Source organism: Amblyomma mixtum, chromosome 5 (genome assembly GCF_055824585.1).
Source record: "Amblyomma mixtum isolate Tamu chromosome 5, ASM5582458v1, whole genome shotgun sequence".
Classification (NCBI taxonomy): Eukaryota; Metazoa; Arthropoda; class Arachnida; order Ixodida; family Ixodidae; genus Amblyomma; species Amblyomma mixtum.
In genome coordinates this window covers 56,069,241-56,084,198 of record NC_143016.1, presented here as the reverse complement: position 1 = coordinate 56,084,198, position 14,958 = coordinate 56,069,241, and the positions used below count along the sequence as shown (strand labels likewise).

Below are 14,958 nucleotides of genomic sequence, written 5' to 3'. Positions count from 1 at the left end.
AGCTCCTGTGGAGCATACTCAAAGATGAAGTTATTAGTCATGAGATGATAAAATTGCTGCAGGAAATATAGCAAAATAATAAAGTTTAAATGGCATGCCAAGGAATAAGGAGCGCGACAATAGTTGAGGTGTGTAAGGCAGGCTTGTCCATTATCACCGCAACTGTTCATAAATGATATCATAAATATGTAAAGTAGGTTGCAAAAAAAGTAATATAGATTATAAGTTCGCGTAGAAACTAGGTGGAATGGTCGAAGATTTTCAGACTGCATGGTTAATACTTGTTGAGACGAAAGAGACGCTATAAGCTTTCATTTTAGTTCAATCGAGCCAAGTTTGATGATATTAAACAATTCCACTAATGAGGTAAAAACAATACTACAGCAGGACCACAAATGAGGCAGTACAGGGCTACATGAGCTGGACACCGTTTAAAGCACGAGAAGTTCGCAGTAAAATATTCAGTGAGCGCATGAGGGATTTGACGATAACAGGTGGACGGCTTAGGTATTTTAATACTTGTACCGAAAAAGCGTTCACTCACAGTGGGAAAACAGAACTATAAAATTAGCCAGTGAGTTTCCAGATACCAGGACGAAGATATAAGTGCTCTAAAAGCTAACACAGAACGCAGATGACAAGAACTAGATAAATTAAATATTAAAAATGCAGACTCTAAAAAGAAAAGCAGGAAGTAATCTTTCTATAAAATTTCAAGAGGCAACGGCCCACTCTTTCATGCTAGGTCAGTGTGTCCGAGAACGCGAAGCTGCAAAAAAATTTAACCAAGAAGATGGCATACGTGCTATGTGTGCGAAACCCTTAAAAAGAAATTAACCTACTGGGGGGAATCTGTGTACTGCTAGTTCGTTCTGTTTGCGACGCGAGATGCGACCAGGCTTATCTCGATTAATCGCGGCCACGCGCAACTTCTTCCACATCTGTCCAGATTCTTGTAGTTTCTTTTTGGTTACTTACCCTGGAGGTTCCTTGCTAGGTTTAAATGTAGCGCGCCCAAGAATTGCAGGCATTTTGTTCGAAAACCGCCGAGTACGTTAGTTGCCGCCGCCGAGTCATTCAGGCTTGTGGGCGCAGGTCCACCCAATAGAGTTTCTTTTAGAAGTCCTTGTAGCTTTATTTCTTACTGCATGCTGGACTACCGTCACCACTAGATGGCAATATGTTGCTAGGAAGTGGCAGTAACCATCGTGATGTCGTTACAGGCACAGTCACGCTCCTTAGGTCCATAAGGTTTAGAAATGGGTTATTCTACTCCAAACGTACCAGAGTTTGCGCTGGAGCCCCTCCGGTTTTGTCTCTAACATATGTGGTTCTTTATTGAACGGTTTAAAGTAATTACCTTTAATAACTTTTGGGGAAAAAGTTCTGCTATGCAACAATCCTTTGAATTTCTCAGAGAAGTGCGGAAGTGGGTCTCACTGAAATATTCATAAATAAATCACATTTTACTTTTGCGCTCCAAAAGTTTTTAGGGATACTGTAAGCATCGTGGTATTTTACCTCACAGCAAAAAAAATTTTAACACAAAGTTTTTGTTTTGTTCTCATTCATTATTTTCACCCAGAAACACCATTTTTTTCTATTTTTTTAATACTGTTTCGCAATATTGGTGAGCAACATCTTATGTTTCGGCGCTTCTCTATAATATTTACTATCTCATTAAATGGTTTGAAACGTAATTAAAACACAATATATTTCAGAAAAAAATAATGTTGAACTTGGAAAGAGTGTGTTGTGCCATGTTTTTTTCTTCCATGAATTTCGCAGAGCTGTTCCTAGTAAAAACGTGAAATGTAGCCCAATTGATAAGTAGTCCCATAGAAACTTCTGTAAGCGACTTTTTTCGGAGCCCTTTTTAAGCAACAAAAATTTGTTTGAAGTTTGGCGGCGCACCTCGAGCCATTCTTGCCCCGTACCGCCACTGCACTGCTCGTCATGCTTTCTCCGGTTCCCGTGAGTCATACGATGCCCGAGAGGCGCGTTGCAGCAAACATTAAAGAGATAAGAGTGCTCCAGGGGGCTCCGTGTCGGCAACGAAGCCTGTGCATGGGTTGAAAAATAAAAATCGGTCCAAACCGCCATGACTACCGTCGCGACGGCTTAATCGCAGTGGCTGAGTAGGCATGACGTAGAGAAACGAAATTATCTCGTCACCACAGCTTCACAGGCCGATCGCTAGGCAGCATAAAGACGGTGTTCTGATAGCGGCGCATCAAGGAGGCTTTAGTAGGCTACGCGCTGTCTGTAAGACGTCAGCTACTTCGTGACTTCGGCAGTGGTGATGGAGACAACACAAGAATCTATGCAAGCAAGTCAATCTGCGGCTTTTGGAAATCGTCGTGTATAGGTGAGCCATCATATTTCAGTTACCCTGCGGCTATAACAGTATGTTAGACCACAGATGAAACGGTAATTGCACGAGGCTGTGTTCTCCGAGACGCGGCGTAGCCGCGGGTGTGCCAGCGGCACACCAGCACGAAGCCGCGCCTTGGCTATAGAACAGCGCGTTTTCAGTGTAGTATCGGTTGCTGCTGCTTAAACATTCAGTCGTCTCGCGTTCTCAATAATTTATGACTCCTCTAGTAGCCCACATTTTTTAAGACTAAACAGCATAAGAATAGGCAAAAACGACAATGAAAATCTCTTTGATAATACACGAGCGCAGTGGCGTTAAACTACATTTTATGGTGCTGAAACTACGAAGAACTGACCAAGATATAGACTGGAACGTCCTTACTTTTTCTGCAAGCCGCAGCGGCGGCTCAGTAATTATGTTGCTCGGCTGCTGACCCTACAGACGCGGGTTCGAACCTGGCCACGGCGGTCGCATTTCTATGGAGGCGAAATGCTAAGCCGCGCGCGTATGCTGTGCGATTTCAGTGCACAGTAAAGAAACCTAGGTGGTCAAAACTTCCGGAGCCCTCCATTAGGGCGTTTTTCGTAGCCTGATTCGCTTTGGGACGGTAAATGCAATGAACCGACCAATCTTTTTCAACTGCTCCTACCAGGAATTTACTGCGCTGTTTCTATGCATGGCTCATGGCAGCGCCTCCACTGGTCTATCTGAGACGAAGCGAACGTTGTCACCATGAACCTGGTCGACAGCTTGTTCGCTGAAACCGCGCTAGAAATATACTTCATTCGCAAAATAACTGGATATGAAGTTACGCGGCCCGCAAAGCTTCCCGCTATTGGCTAATCTCGCGAGCTGCTTCCGGGAACGGTCGAAATTTACTGCAGGCCCAGAAACTGAACGAAGCGATCGGCGACAGTGCTTATAGGCAGCTTCCAGTCCACCGCGTCTTGGCATAGTGCGGCGTGTCGCCACGGCCGTGTTCTGCAGTGCAGCGGCAGTACGGGGCAACCGTGGCTCGAGGCGTGGCGCCGAGCTTGAATTTTTTTTTCTCGCTTAAAACAAAATAAAGTGGCCGATATAAATGGCTGAGAGAAGTTTCAATGTAACTAGCTATAAATTGGGCTGCATTTCATATTTTTACTAGGAACACCGCTGTGTGGAATAAATGGCCGAAAACATGGCACAACACACCCTTTCTGAGTCCAGCTTTTTTATGAAATATATTGTGTTGTAATAATGTTTAAACCATTTAATGAGATATTAAATATTATAGAGAAGTGCCGAAACATATCATGTTGCTCACCAATGTCGCGAAACAGTATTAAAAAAATAATAGAAAAAACGGCGTATCTTTGGGAAAAATAAGGAACTAAAACAACACAATAACTTTGTGCTAAACATTTTCCTACTGTGCGATAAAATATCCCAATGCTTATGCATTAGCTCTAAAAACTTTTCGAGCGCAAAAGAAAAATATTTGATTTTGTGCAAATGTTTCAGTGAGACCAACTTCTGCACTCGTCTGAGAAATTCAGAAGGCTGTAACATGGCCACAAAATTCTTTTCCCCAAAATTATTAAGGAATTACTTCAAACCGTTCAATAAAGGGCCACAAAATTTTACGGGCAAGGTCGGAGGGGTCCAGCGCAAACTCTGTTACGTTTGACATGGAGTGACCAAAATAAGAAAGGTAATGTGAATGAATTTGCGGTAGATGATATAAAATGCAATGGGAAGATTGGTGGCCTAAAAAAGTGGCGGAGTTTTTCCGTAGTTAAATTGCGTAGACGTGCGAAAGCGTGTGTTTAGCCTCGTTGGCTTATGGTTTTGCTGTTATGGGTCATGGGCACGTCTGACGACGATATTAGACTGAGGTCAAGCTCTGATCGAGGTTAAGCTTATCTGGTCTGTTCGCGCTGCAGATGGAAGTTGATGAAGACGACGATGTGCAGTGCACAGCGCGAGCATCTGTTGCAGTGTAACACAAGAGCACTATGATATCACCGCAGCCGATCACGATCCGCTGCAGCTGCTCTCGTGCATCGGCCAGCTAAGCTGATCGGTTCGCACCGTACAGCGTGATCTGTTCCGTGACCTATACGGAGAAGGCAAGCGTGACAGGGGGCGGCAGAAAGTTAGGTGGGCGGATGAGATTAAGAAGTTTGCGGGGACACTGTGGGCGCAGCTAGCAAAGGACAGGGTTAATTGGAGAGAAAAGGGCCTTCGCCCTGGAGTGGGCGTAGTCAGGCTGCTGCTGCTTATGAGTGAATCATCAGACAAATGGTCATAATTGATGTTCGCCCTTTATTCCCTCGAGGTTGTCTTTGGGAAGCAAGCAACACATTCATCCGCATTTGCCTCGGCAATTTTCCTGAAATATTTTCACCTGAGACGCTTTCGGCGGTATTTAGTGTGCACTTTTTTTGCGCGCGTAGTTCTCGTCATACGACATGTTTGCTTCCACCCTCCTTGAAGCTTTCATTTTAGTTGTTCTTTCTAGCTTCTTCGTGTACACGTGCCTTTTCCGGCCGCATTGCTTTGTCGGCCTCGTTTCGGCCGCATGCTCTCAGCGCAGTCAACTTCCGCTCGTTCGTTTTATTCGTAGAACATAACACAGCTTGAACAGATGCTTTATATTAAGTCCGGGCACTTTTTACGCATGGCGAGCTCCTACATACGACTAAACACACAAATGAAAATTTTTCTTTAAAACTTGACAGTTGCATTTCCTTTACGCTTCAAAACGTTCACTGGTTTTCCCGCAAGCTATTGACGTTTTCGTTCGCAACCAGTGGATTTTGTGACAGCTTGCATGATTTGTAAAATTTCTCGCTATCAGTGCTCCAGTAGAGTGAGCTCGCTTCGTGCTATGCCCACAACGCAGGTTATGCGCTTCAAGGTCCGGCAATACTGCTTCTTAACGCGTGACGTCTGACACTGTCTGGAACTCGAGTTGACTCTAGCCGGACTAAGTAGAGACGATAAAAGTAATTTAGGGGACGAAAACAAAGTTTGACCTCACAGTTTGACTGACAGCACATTAACACTGCATTGGCGTAATACAAAAATGGGGATTGAAACGTTAAAATGCAGGTACGTACGGCACAAAACGCAGAAAAATCAAAACGTGCACGGTATAAATATCCTGTCTAAGTGATATCGCACGCAACGTTTTGCTCAACTGTTCCTCTGCGCTGTCCAGTAAGCACTTCCGAGGACAGTCAACCTAAGGCCCAAGCCTGTGTGACGTCCCGCATTAGGCTATGGGCGCCATCTCCATATCGGCGACGCTGAGAACTCTGAGTGGCTCCTGCTGCGCTTTTTCTTCTTCAGGCTCCTGCAATGAAGAGAGGGAGTTACTGAGTGCTGGTCAGGTGTGTTGCCATTAAAACACTTCAGATAGCAAGAAATGGTAAAGGATCCAACAGCTTCATCTAAAAGGTCGTTTCGGACGCTAAATGACCATATTTGCTCTAACTTGAGCAGATTTCTTGAGCAGATCTATAAGGTGGAGACTAGGCGCATCCACGCACGAATACGTTTGTTGGTAACAGGTGGGAGCATTCGTGATTCGGCGAAATATTAACCGTATGTATCAAGTCCCTTTCTGATACCAAAGCCTATGGCACAATAGCCTAGCAGCGTTGGTGGAGTCACTCCTCAATTTGAGATCACTGCCATGCTCTTCTCACTAGTGAATCGTCGTCTTAGAATTTAGATACTGAGATTGTTGTTTAACTTATCGCAAGATCACGACGCGGCCATTGCTGATACTAGGCGACAGCTTTCCTTTACAAAGAAGGGAGAACTGCAGGGCGGAGCCTTCTTAACTGCGTCACTCCACCAAATAGTTCGGCCACACGACGATGCGCCAGTACGCCTGGCCTGGCGCGTTAACTGCTTCCTGCACGGCAGCTTCACTCCGTCGCTAGGGTAGCTGGCGCCATTTATGGGAGCTTCTTGTAACAATACTTGCCTACCAAATCCATTTTAATCAAGAAAATTATTTCGTCCTTAAGCTCATAACGCTGAAATTAACCAATTTCATTAGAAATATGCCTTAAATAACGAATAATGAGAATATGCGATGTATAGAAAACGAATAACTGCAAGCAGGGACGATACACCGCCGCGTAGAAAGAGGGGGAGTGTTACGGCTCCATTATTTCCACTGCATTGCCAGAAAAAATTGCCGCGGAGCATATAGGTGTGCAAGAAATGTGCTGCTACTGTCCGGGAACAAGATTTTAGTGCGACCTTCGAAAGAGCCTTCTTCCGGTGATTATACTTGGCTTAGGTAAGTAGGGCTGCTGTTCGGTACATGTCGCGCATGTCTGCGGCGTAATTCTCATGCTTGGTTACTTCTTTTTTTTTTTTTTCTGTCGAGGTGTTCAAATTCCATGGTTCATGAAACCAGCACAAGTGGGCGCTAACTTTTTTGAAGGAGGAGGAAAAAAGATCTTTATTTGAGGCTAGTACTTGGTCCCCGAGAAAAAGAGCTCCTGCTCCACTGAGGACCGTTGGTCATCCGCCGAGTCCGAATGAAGCCAGTACTTCAGGAGGAAGGTGGTTTTGGTTTGGTTTATTGGGGTTTAACGTCCCAAAGCAACTCAGGCTCGGACGCCGTAGTGAAGGGCTCCCGAAATTTCGACCACCTGGGGTTCTTTAACGTGCACTGACATCGCACAGTACACGGGCCTCTAGAATTTCGCCTTCATCGAAATTCGGCCGCCGCAGCCGGGATCGAACCCTCCAGGAGGAAGAGGAAGGGCAAAGGAAATAACGGAAGCTAATGGCAAGGACAGTGGTAACTCCTCGGAAGTTGAAGATTAACGGACGTGCTCACACCTTCTACTTTGCCGCCTAGAGCTGGCTGCTGCCTCCTTTCCGATTCGTTAAGCATTGTTGTAATCTTGGAGGAAGAATGGAGTTTGAGCTTGCAGGCTGATCATTCCTTCCAGTAGAGTCTCGAAGGGATATGGAGGGTTCATAGTCCAACGAGACACGTACCACTACGTTTATCCTTGCCGGACGTGCAAGGATAATACTCAGAACTACACGTTTGCTGGTACAGTAGGTAACGAATAAAGCATGGCCATGCGATAGTGCGGCAGAGAGATGCAATCTTCAAGAGGTAGGAAAAAGCTTGAAAGCAGCATACGCATCCTCATGCCTCTCATCGGACTATCCAGTCGCAAAAAAATGAAGGTAACACTTAAGCTCCGCCTTGAAGGTATGACGCGGTCGCGTTAATAGGTTAATGCCAATATATGAGGGATTGCTCATTCTATACATAACATTCACAGGTCGCTGGGAGTCCTCGTACCACTACTGGCGCAGTGCTGCAGCGGTTAAGCGATGCGCCGGTGCCCCGCCAAGTGGCTCTTTCTAACGCAGCCACCGTTGGGGCTTGTGAGACCCAGGTTGACCTTCGCGAGCAACCTCTAGCGACCAGTCACTAATTTAACAGTCACGCGCCACGGTGGGCTGTGTATTGACAACCTGGTGGGCAGGTTGTGATGACGTCACAAAGTCACGCGACCTAGGTGGCCCACCTAGGTTGCTTCTTTTACTCACACCGCCGACGACGGCGACGCCTGGTTTTTCGCTGAAAAGGATTCTTAGCGCTATCACGATAAAAATCTCACAGCGCGCTGACGTAACATCTTAGACACCATGCGTTCGGTACCGAATAAGACTCATCCCTAATAGGATCACGCATCCAAAAGCAGACCTATTGTCTCTGATTTCTAAGGTGATGCCCATTTATTGTTGCAAGAAGAAGGCTTATCTTTCTCGCTTTTGTTTTAGTGATGTGTACGCGTAAAGCTCCAAAGCTTTCGTTACTCTCTTCTCATGTTTGTACTCCTGCCCAGTTGTTTCCTGCATCCAACGTACTGATAGCTGCATGTTTTCTGGAGCACGGGAGCCACACACAAAAAAAAGAACGTTAATGGCTAAGGTGTGTGGGGATGCACTCGCCTCCCCGTGGTTCGCTTTCCCGCAACGCACTCTCCTTCTTTAACTAACAGGGGAGGCTGCTCGCGTCGCAGCGACACCAGCGCCACGGATGGCGTGTTTACCGCTCGCGCGCGGGGGAAGACGGGCTCTCTTTTGCTCGGGACCGGGAAGCGTGTGGTCGTTCACGCGCACAGCTCCGCTCTTCGCCAAGGGCGACCTCGTGTGGAAACATGTTCCCCTCAGCTCGTCCCGTCTGGCCTCGGAGCTTCCCTCTTGCCCTAGCGTGGGCGAAAGTTCGCTCGTAACCGTGCTGGTGAGTCGGACATCCTCGATTCCTCAGTGCATTTTGTTGCTAGCTGGCGTTATTGTTGTTATAGCAATAAATGCCTTGTTTGTGTCAGCCAGTGTGTCGTTCCTTTGTTCCCGCAGAGCAAGGCCCGCCGTGGTGGCCGTGCGCTCGGTAGCGCTCGCGACCACGGGGTGGGGTCCGCGCGGTTTTGAACTGGGTCAGCCGCGCTTAAGCGGGGAGAACGTGTTTATCTCCCCCCAATTTTAAAACCCCACATCTGGCGCCCAACGTGGGGCCTGCTCTTGGTACATTGGACGACTGTCTGTTCGGTTCGAGGAACGCTTTCTCCGGATTTGACAAGTGGTAGGCCTAGTGTGAATTTTGATCGCTAGAACCTGCGGCATGCTTTCTTGAGTGCGAGGTGTATTGCGCTTCAGCATGTTTGAACTTTTCGACATGCTCAGCATGTCTTTTTTGTCAAGTTTTTCCTGGAGTTTCTTCGTAAGAACCACTTGGTCCGCATCGAGCCAGCGCGAGGCCTAGCGCCCGCGGAGTTGCCGAGCCCAAAGCGAGTACGGAAGCCGCGTGGGTGGTCCGATTTTTCTGTATATATTTTCTCGCTGTCTCTTTTTCGACTCTGGGAGTCGCGGCTCCGGGAGCCGGGTGGCCTGGAGCCACGGGTGCCGCTACGAGCTCGCTGGTATTGCAGCTCGGCACCGGGCGCTCCGACACCGTCCGATACGGTGGGCGCCGGCCGCTCAGAAGCTGCTTTGTGCAGTGAGCGAGGAGGACCACCCCACAAAGCTGATGTCTCCTCGCGGCTGCGCGCACGAAACCCTTTTGGGGTCTTTCTTTTTTGGGGGGTCGTCGACCGTCACAATGGCAGTGAGGCCTAAGGCTTTTTAAGAGCTTCCTGCACCATATCAAAAGTGACACGACCACTGGACCGTGGTGTTGAGAGGGGGCGCACTTTGCTGCCCCACCCGTTTTTTTTTATGCGAAGCATACTACTTTAGCTACCACTTCAGCCCTTCACCGTGGTTATGCGCCTCCAAATCACGTGATACATGACGTCAGACCACGTGACACGATGACGTCACGACAGTAGAGAAACGGGGGCCCACCTCGCGCCGTCGCTGTGGTTGTGCGCCTCCAAATCACGTGATACATGACGTCACACCACGTGACACGATGACGTCACGACAGTGGATAAACGGGGGCCCACCTCGCGCCGTCGCTGTGGTTGTGCGCCTCCAAATCACGTGATACATGACGTCACACCACGTGACACGATGACGTCACGACAGTGGAGAAACGGGGCTCCAACTTGTGCCGTCGCTGCGGTTGCACGCCGTGTGAATCACGTGGTATGGTGACGTCACACTCCCGCGCATTTCGAACGCGCGTTCACACTCGGTGTAGGTGAAACGCTCGCTCCACCGGGCAGGCGGACGCGGCTTCCGTGGCAATCCAGGCGCTCACCCAACGCGCGTCTCGGGGTTAGTCGGCGTTCCGCTGTAAAAATGCCGTAGTCTTCCCCCACGACGAAGACTTCTAGTGGTTGTATTAAAATGACCAAGTATTCAACCAAGGAAAGCCATGTATTACCAAGCCTAGCCATCAATATGCTTCGGATCTGACCAGGGTTAACCAAGTTAAGCCTCAGCCATTTTTTGAACCTCGCATGAACTGAGCAGTCTCGTTCAACTCAAGAAAGGGCTTTGTTCACTCGAACTTTGCGTTGCACAGCCGCCCGACACGTTTTGCTAGCGAGTTGAGCATTGAGCCACGAGGCCCTTTTGTACGCCGTTTCCCCTCCCGTGACCTACGTTAAAGGCATGCGGAGTGTGTTTCGGAAATTTTGTAGATCCAGTGGAGCGACTCCGGTTTGCTGTCCTGTGCACATCGTCTCGCTGCCGCCTGCTGCGACGGAGCGGCCTGTATCCTGTGCGGCACATCCATCCGGGGCAGCCGTGGCGAGACCAGACAGCAGCCACCTCTGGCTGCTGTTACCCTGGCGACTACTGCAGAATCCTGGCCTCCAGTGGTCAACCGGCCCTACTCTTCGCGGGCCTGCGAACACGTAGTCCGCGGGCCATGCGAGTCGTCCCAGCGGAGACCTTCACGCCGCCTTCGGAATACCGCGGAAGACTGCGTGCACGCTGTCGGCGTGACCTCCGCTGCAAGACCTGCCTCAAGTGCATGAAGACCAGGAGACTCCTCCATAGCATGTAACTTGCAGGCGCGTGGGTCTATTTAAGGTTGGGGGGATGTGGGGATGCACTCGTATCCCCGTGGTTCGCTTTCCTGCAACGCACTCCCCTTCTTTAACTAACAGGGGAGGGTGCTCGCGTCGCAGCGACACCACGGATGGTGTTTTGCTGCGCGCGCGGGGGGAGAGACGGGCTCTCTTTTGCTCGGGACCGGGAAGCGTGTGGTCGTTCACGCGCACAGCTCCGCTTTTCGCCACGGGCGACCTCGTGTGGAAACATGTTCCCCTCAGCTCGTCCCGTCTGGCCTCGGAGCTTCCCTCTTGCCCTAGCGTGGGCGAACGTTCGCTCGTAACCGTGCTGGTGAGTCGGACATCCTCGATTCCTCAGTGTATTTTGTTGCTAGCTGGCGTTATTGTTGTTATAGCAATAAATGCCTTGTTTGTGTCAGCCAGTGTGTCGTTCCTTTGTTCCCGCAGAGCAAGGCCCGCCGTGGTCGCCGTGCGCTCGGTAGCGCTCGCGACCACGGGGTGGGGTCCGCGCGGTTTTGAACTGGGTCAGCCGCGCTTAAGCGGGGAGAACGGTTTTATCTCCCCCATTTGTAAACCCCACAGGTGCCGCTTAACACCCACAGTACATCGCAAAGCAGTGCCGCTGTTAGCACTAGTTTAGCAGGCGGCGATTCTGTCCACGGCCCTGCTAAGACCAAGGGACCAGATAGGTCAGATGCTTCCCTCTTACGCTTGCGATACTCGCGGACATATCTTGCGTTCATCTGGCAACGATGTTCGGCTTGACCGTGAATCCTCTGTGAAGGTCTGGCGTTCCTTCTCATGTAAGGCAGGATTTTGCCTTTGCCGACGCTTCTTCTCAAGCTTACAGCGCGCCAAGTCTTGGCTGTTGACCACGGCTGATCTTACGGTCCCCTGTCTGCCATGGAGAAGACGCTGCACGCCTCGCGTGGCCTCCGCTGTGAGCCACAAAGAAGGCAGCCCAGGGAACCATCACGTGACCACAGCCTTCGCGCCTCGCGCTACCTTCATCGCCTTCGCGCTCACCCGTGGCTGTGGGGACGGGTCACTGAAGCACACCTCTATTGAGCTCCCTATAACAGATTTTCGCGTTCGATGGAGGCGAAACGCAAAAGGTGTCCGTGTGCTGCGCGATGTCAGCTCACGTTGGAGATCCCCATCCGGTCGAAATTACACCGGAGCGCTCAACTAAGGCAGCTCTTTCTCTCTTTGCTCTTTCATTCCCACCTTCCTCCCTTCCCTCACGGCGCTGTTGAGATGTCCACCGAGAAATGAGTGTTACTGCGCCTTTAATTTCCTCAAAACCAATTTCGCAATTTTCTCTGTACAAAACCAATAAATCCTTGCTGCCTGAAGGCGTTGCTTCATATTGAAGGTAGTGGTGCGCACAACGCTCACTTCCTGCACTTCAGTCGTTTCCATGTGCCGAAAACTTTTGTGGACACTGGTACGTACTTCTGGCAGGCCCATTCCTTCTACAATCCGTACACGCGTTGTTGCCTTGCCTAGTGGTCAGCCATGAAACCTTGATGGCATATCTTGCACGTACCTGGACCACTGTATACCACGAATTGCGAACTTCACTTCTTAGTCGTCACTAAACTTCACCACTGTTCACTTCCGGCTTCCGTCTTCGAAAATTGGGAATATCGCCAGACATTTCTATAGTTTCCATCGGCCTTCACAGGCACCCCCTAAACTGTCATTTGCTTCGTCTCAGCCCGGCAGCAGTCGCCCGTCTCTGAGTCGGTATTATTTCCTCGCCACCTTTATTCCTTTAGGAATCTACGAACGAGCCAAGATGTCATTCCAGTGTAAGCCTTAGCAGCGATTGTAACATTGAATGCCCTCTCATTTGATGCAACAAGAATTGGGCTGTTCACTTGAGCGCTCCAGCTACCTAAGGTAGTTCCTTCTAAGTCAATGTCATGGTTGCCAGATGATAAATATCATGAAGCACCTCAGTGACATCCGCGCTACTGCAAACTTTTTCCATTCTACTATCCACCTTTTCTTGCAGCAAAATACAAGTCTACACGTCAGCATCAGGCCACGGGCAATAATAAAGAATAGCTAGAGGATCGAAGTTGATTTGAGCTTTCGTTGATGTTAAAAGGGCGTTCAGGTAAGTAAAAGCAGAATGTTCCTAGCCTACCGCTACCGTATATCGCTGGCGTTACCGCTCCCATTGGGTGCTATCCTGGAAAGTATACTTGTTGCGCGCGCATGCGCAGTTGGTGGAGCGTTTTAGAGGAGTGCTCGCTATATACGTGTAGGCGCAGCCAGCGCCCAACAGTAGCGGTATTCGATAAGGGCATGCTAAAACGTACTACTCCTCATTTGCGGTCCGGTCGGTTAGCACTTGAACGCAGAGGAGAATGCATTGACGTGTCGGCTCGAGTGACAGGCAGTCGTGGTGTTTTATTTGTGGTGCACATGACTCCGTGTGAAGCAGCGTAACAATGGGCACCGCTAATGACCGCTGCCTACACAGGGGTATGTTCTCCGTACTTTTCCCGCTATGACTTGTAGTTCATGCGAGTCAGCGGCAGTGCTACTCTGGGTGCTCGAGCCAACTGGATCGGTCTGCGAGTTATTGCACGAGAAAAAACTTAGTAAGGTTGGTTCTCAGGCTAGCCAAAATAAGAAAATAAATAACACTCCCTGCTCCCCAAGCACCTACAACCATGCAGCCATATAGCCATAACTATGTAACCCATAACCAATACCTATGTAGCACATAACCCATAAAACCGATAACCCATAACCATAAAGCCCTAACCGTATGACCTGTCACCCATGTTTCATATAACTTACAGGTGTATAACCATTATCCCACATGACTGTAATAACACATGTACTGACACATATGACCCACAGATGGTAGGGCGCCCTTGTACAGCATTCTTCATGGGCAGCATACGAAAGAGGGAATGCTTCAATCTCATTTGCATGAAGGGGATCACGTGATTCTGCGAGGCTGTTGTCAGTGAGTGGAAGGAAAGGGTGACGGCCCTCCAGAAAACTCGCTGGCACAAGTGTTACTTTGAAACAAGAAATAGTAATGCTTGGGATGTGTGATGGACGCTAGGTGATTCTTCCCATCGCATCTGGTGGGCCAAGGGGGAGGCACTCCGGCACCTGCAACGAGCGCTTACCTTGAGCAGCTTCAGCTTCGCCCACAACCGGAGGAAGACCTCGCTCGTGAGCGGGATGTGTTTGGCAGTGTTCTTGTTGCCGCCTGCGAGCGCACGCACACAAAGTAATTGGTCGAGCCAAAACTGCCTGGTGAAGCAAATCGCCGGCAGCAGTAAAGTTTTCAACAAAGCAGTGACTTTTGTAAGTAAGGGTCGCAAGAACATGGAACATCAGTATCGAGAGATGTCATCTATAGCACACTGCTGCCATAAGGACTGGTCTTTCGCACTAGAGACGCTTTGTTTGGTATTTGTAAACAAGCAGTCACTATCACGGTTTCAGGGGAAGAGCATGCATCTATAATACATAAAAAAAAAAAACATATTAGTATGCTAACCTCTCTAGGCTCCACCTTGCTTCCATGTTCCCTTCAGCACTGAGAGCTATGCAGCCCGCTAGGGGAAGTGGGTGGATGTATCGATGTCACCCTGCTGACGCCAGCGCCAATTTCTCCTTCAGTTACGTTCATAACGGTTGGCGGCACAGTTACGGCTCAGCGGAGGTGTCTCCAACTAGCCGAGACGGAAGTTGCTCGCGCTTTCCTCCCCTTGGCGCTACTCTGGGAATCTATACAGAAACTCTAGACTGGGCTAGACTGGACTGGACTGGCTGAGAGGAGCGGACTCACGAGAAAAATTTCGAATAAAAGTGGCTTCTTTGGTAACGAAATCTACCGTTTTCAACGTGCTTAGCATTTCACGCCGTAATGTCACCACTCGCTTCGCGCTTCTTTCTTTCTTTTATTTTTTACAGAAAAGGACTCTTACCTGTGACTGCGCTCACGGTGAGTCCAATGGCAACGGTGAGCAGAGCGGCGATTAGTCCGCTCCAGTAGCTGGACAGCCGGTAGAGCGGGAACACGTTGCCCTGGCTGCTAACAGGTTGGGTATG

The 14,958-nt window shown here is 49.2% G+C and overlaps 1 protein-coding gene across 1 annotated transcript in view; it reads right to left on the bottom strand.

Moving 5' to 3' along the window:
• Window positions 1-4,696: 4,696 nt before the first annotated feature.
• Window positions 4,697-14,958, bottom strand: part of LOC149342230 (sodium-coupled monocarboxylate transporter 1-like) — a 49,697-nt gene continuing 39,435 nt past the window's right edge. Inside the window, exons 14-16 of the mRNA XM_089542126.1 lie at window positions 14,835-14,938; window positions 14,028-14,110; window positions 4,697-5,714 (exon numbers count right to left, since the gene is read on the bottom strand). Coding sequence (XP_089398252.1) covers window positions 5,634-5,714; window positions 14,028-14,110; window positions 14,835-14,938 — 268 coding nt within the window. The 3' untranslated portion in view covers window positions 4,697-5,633. The remainder of the gene's footprint in view (window positions 5,715-14,027; window positions 14,111-14,834; window positions 14,939-14,958) is intronic.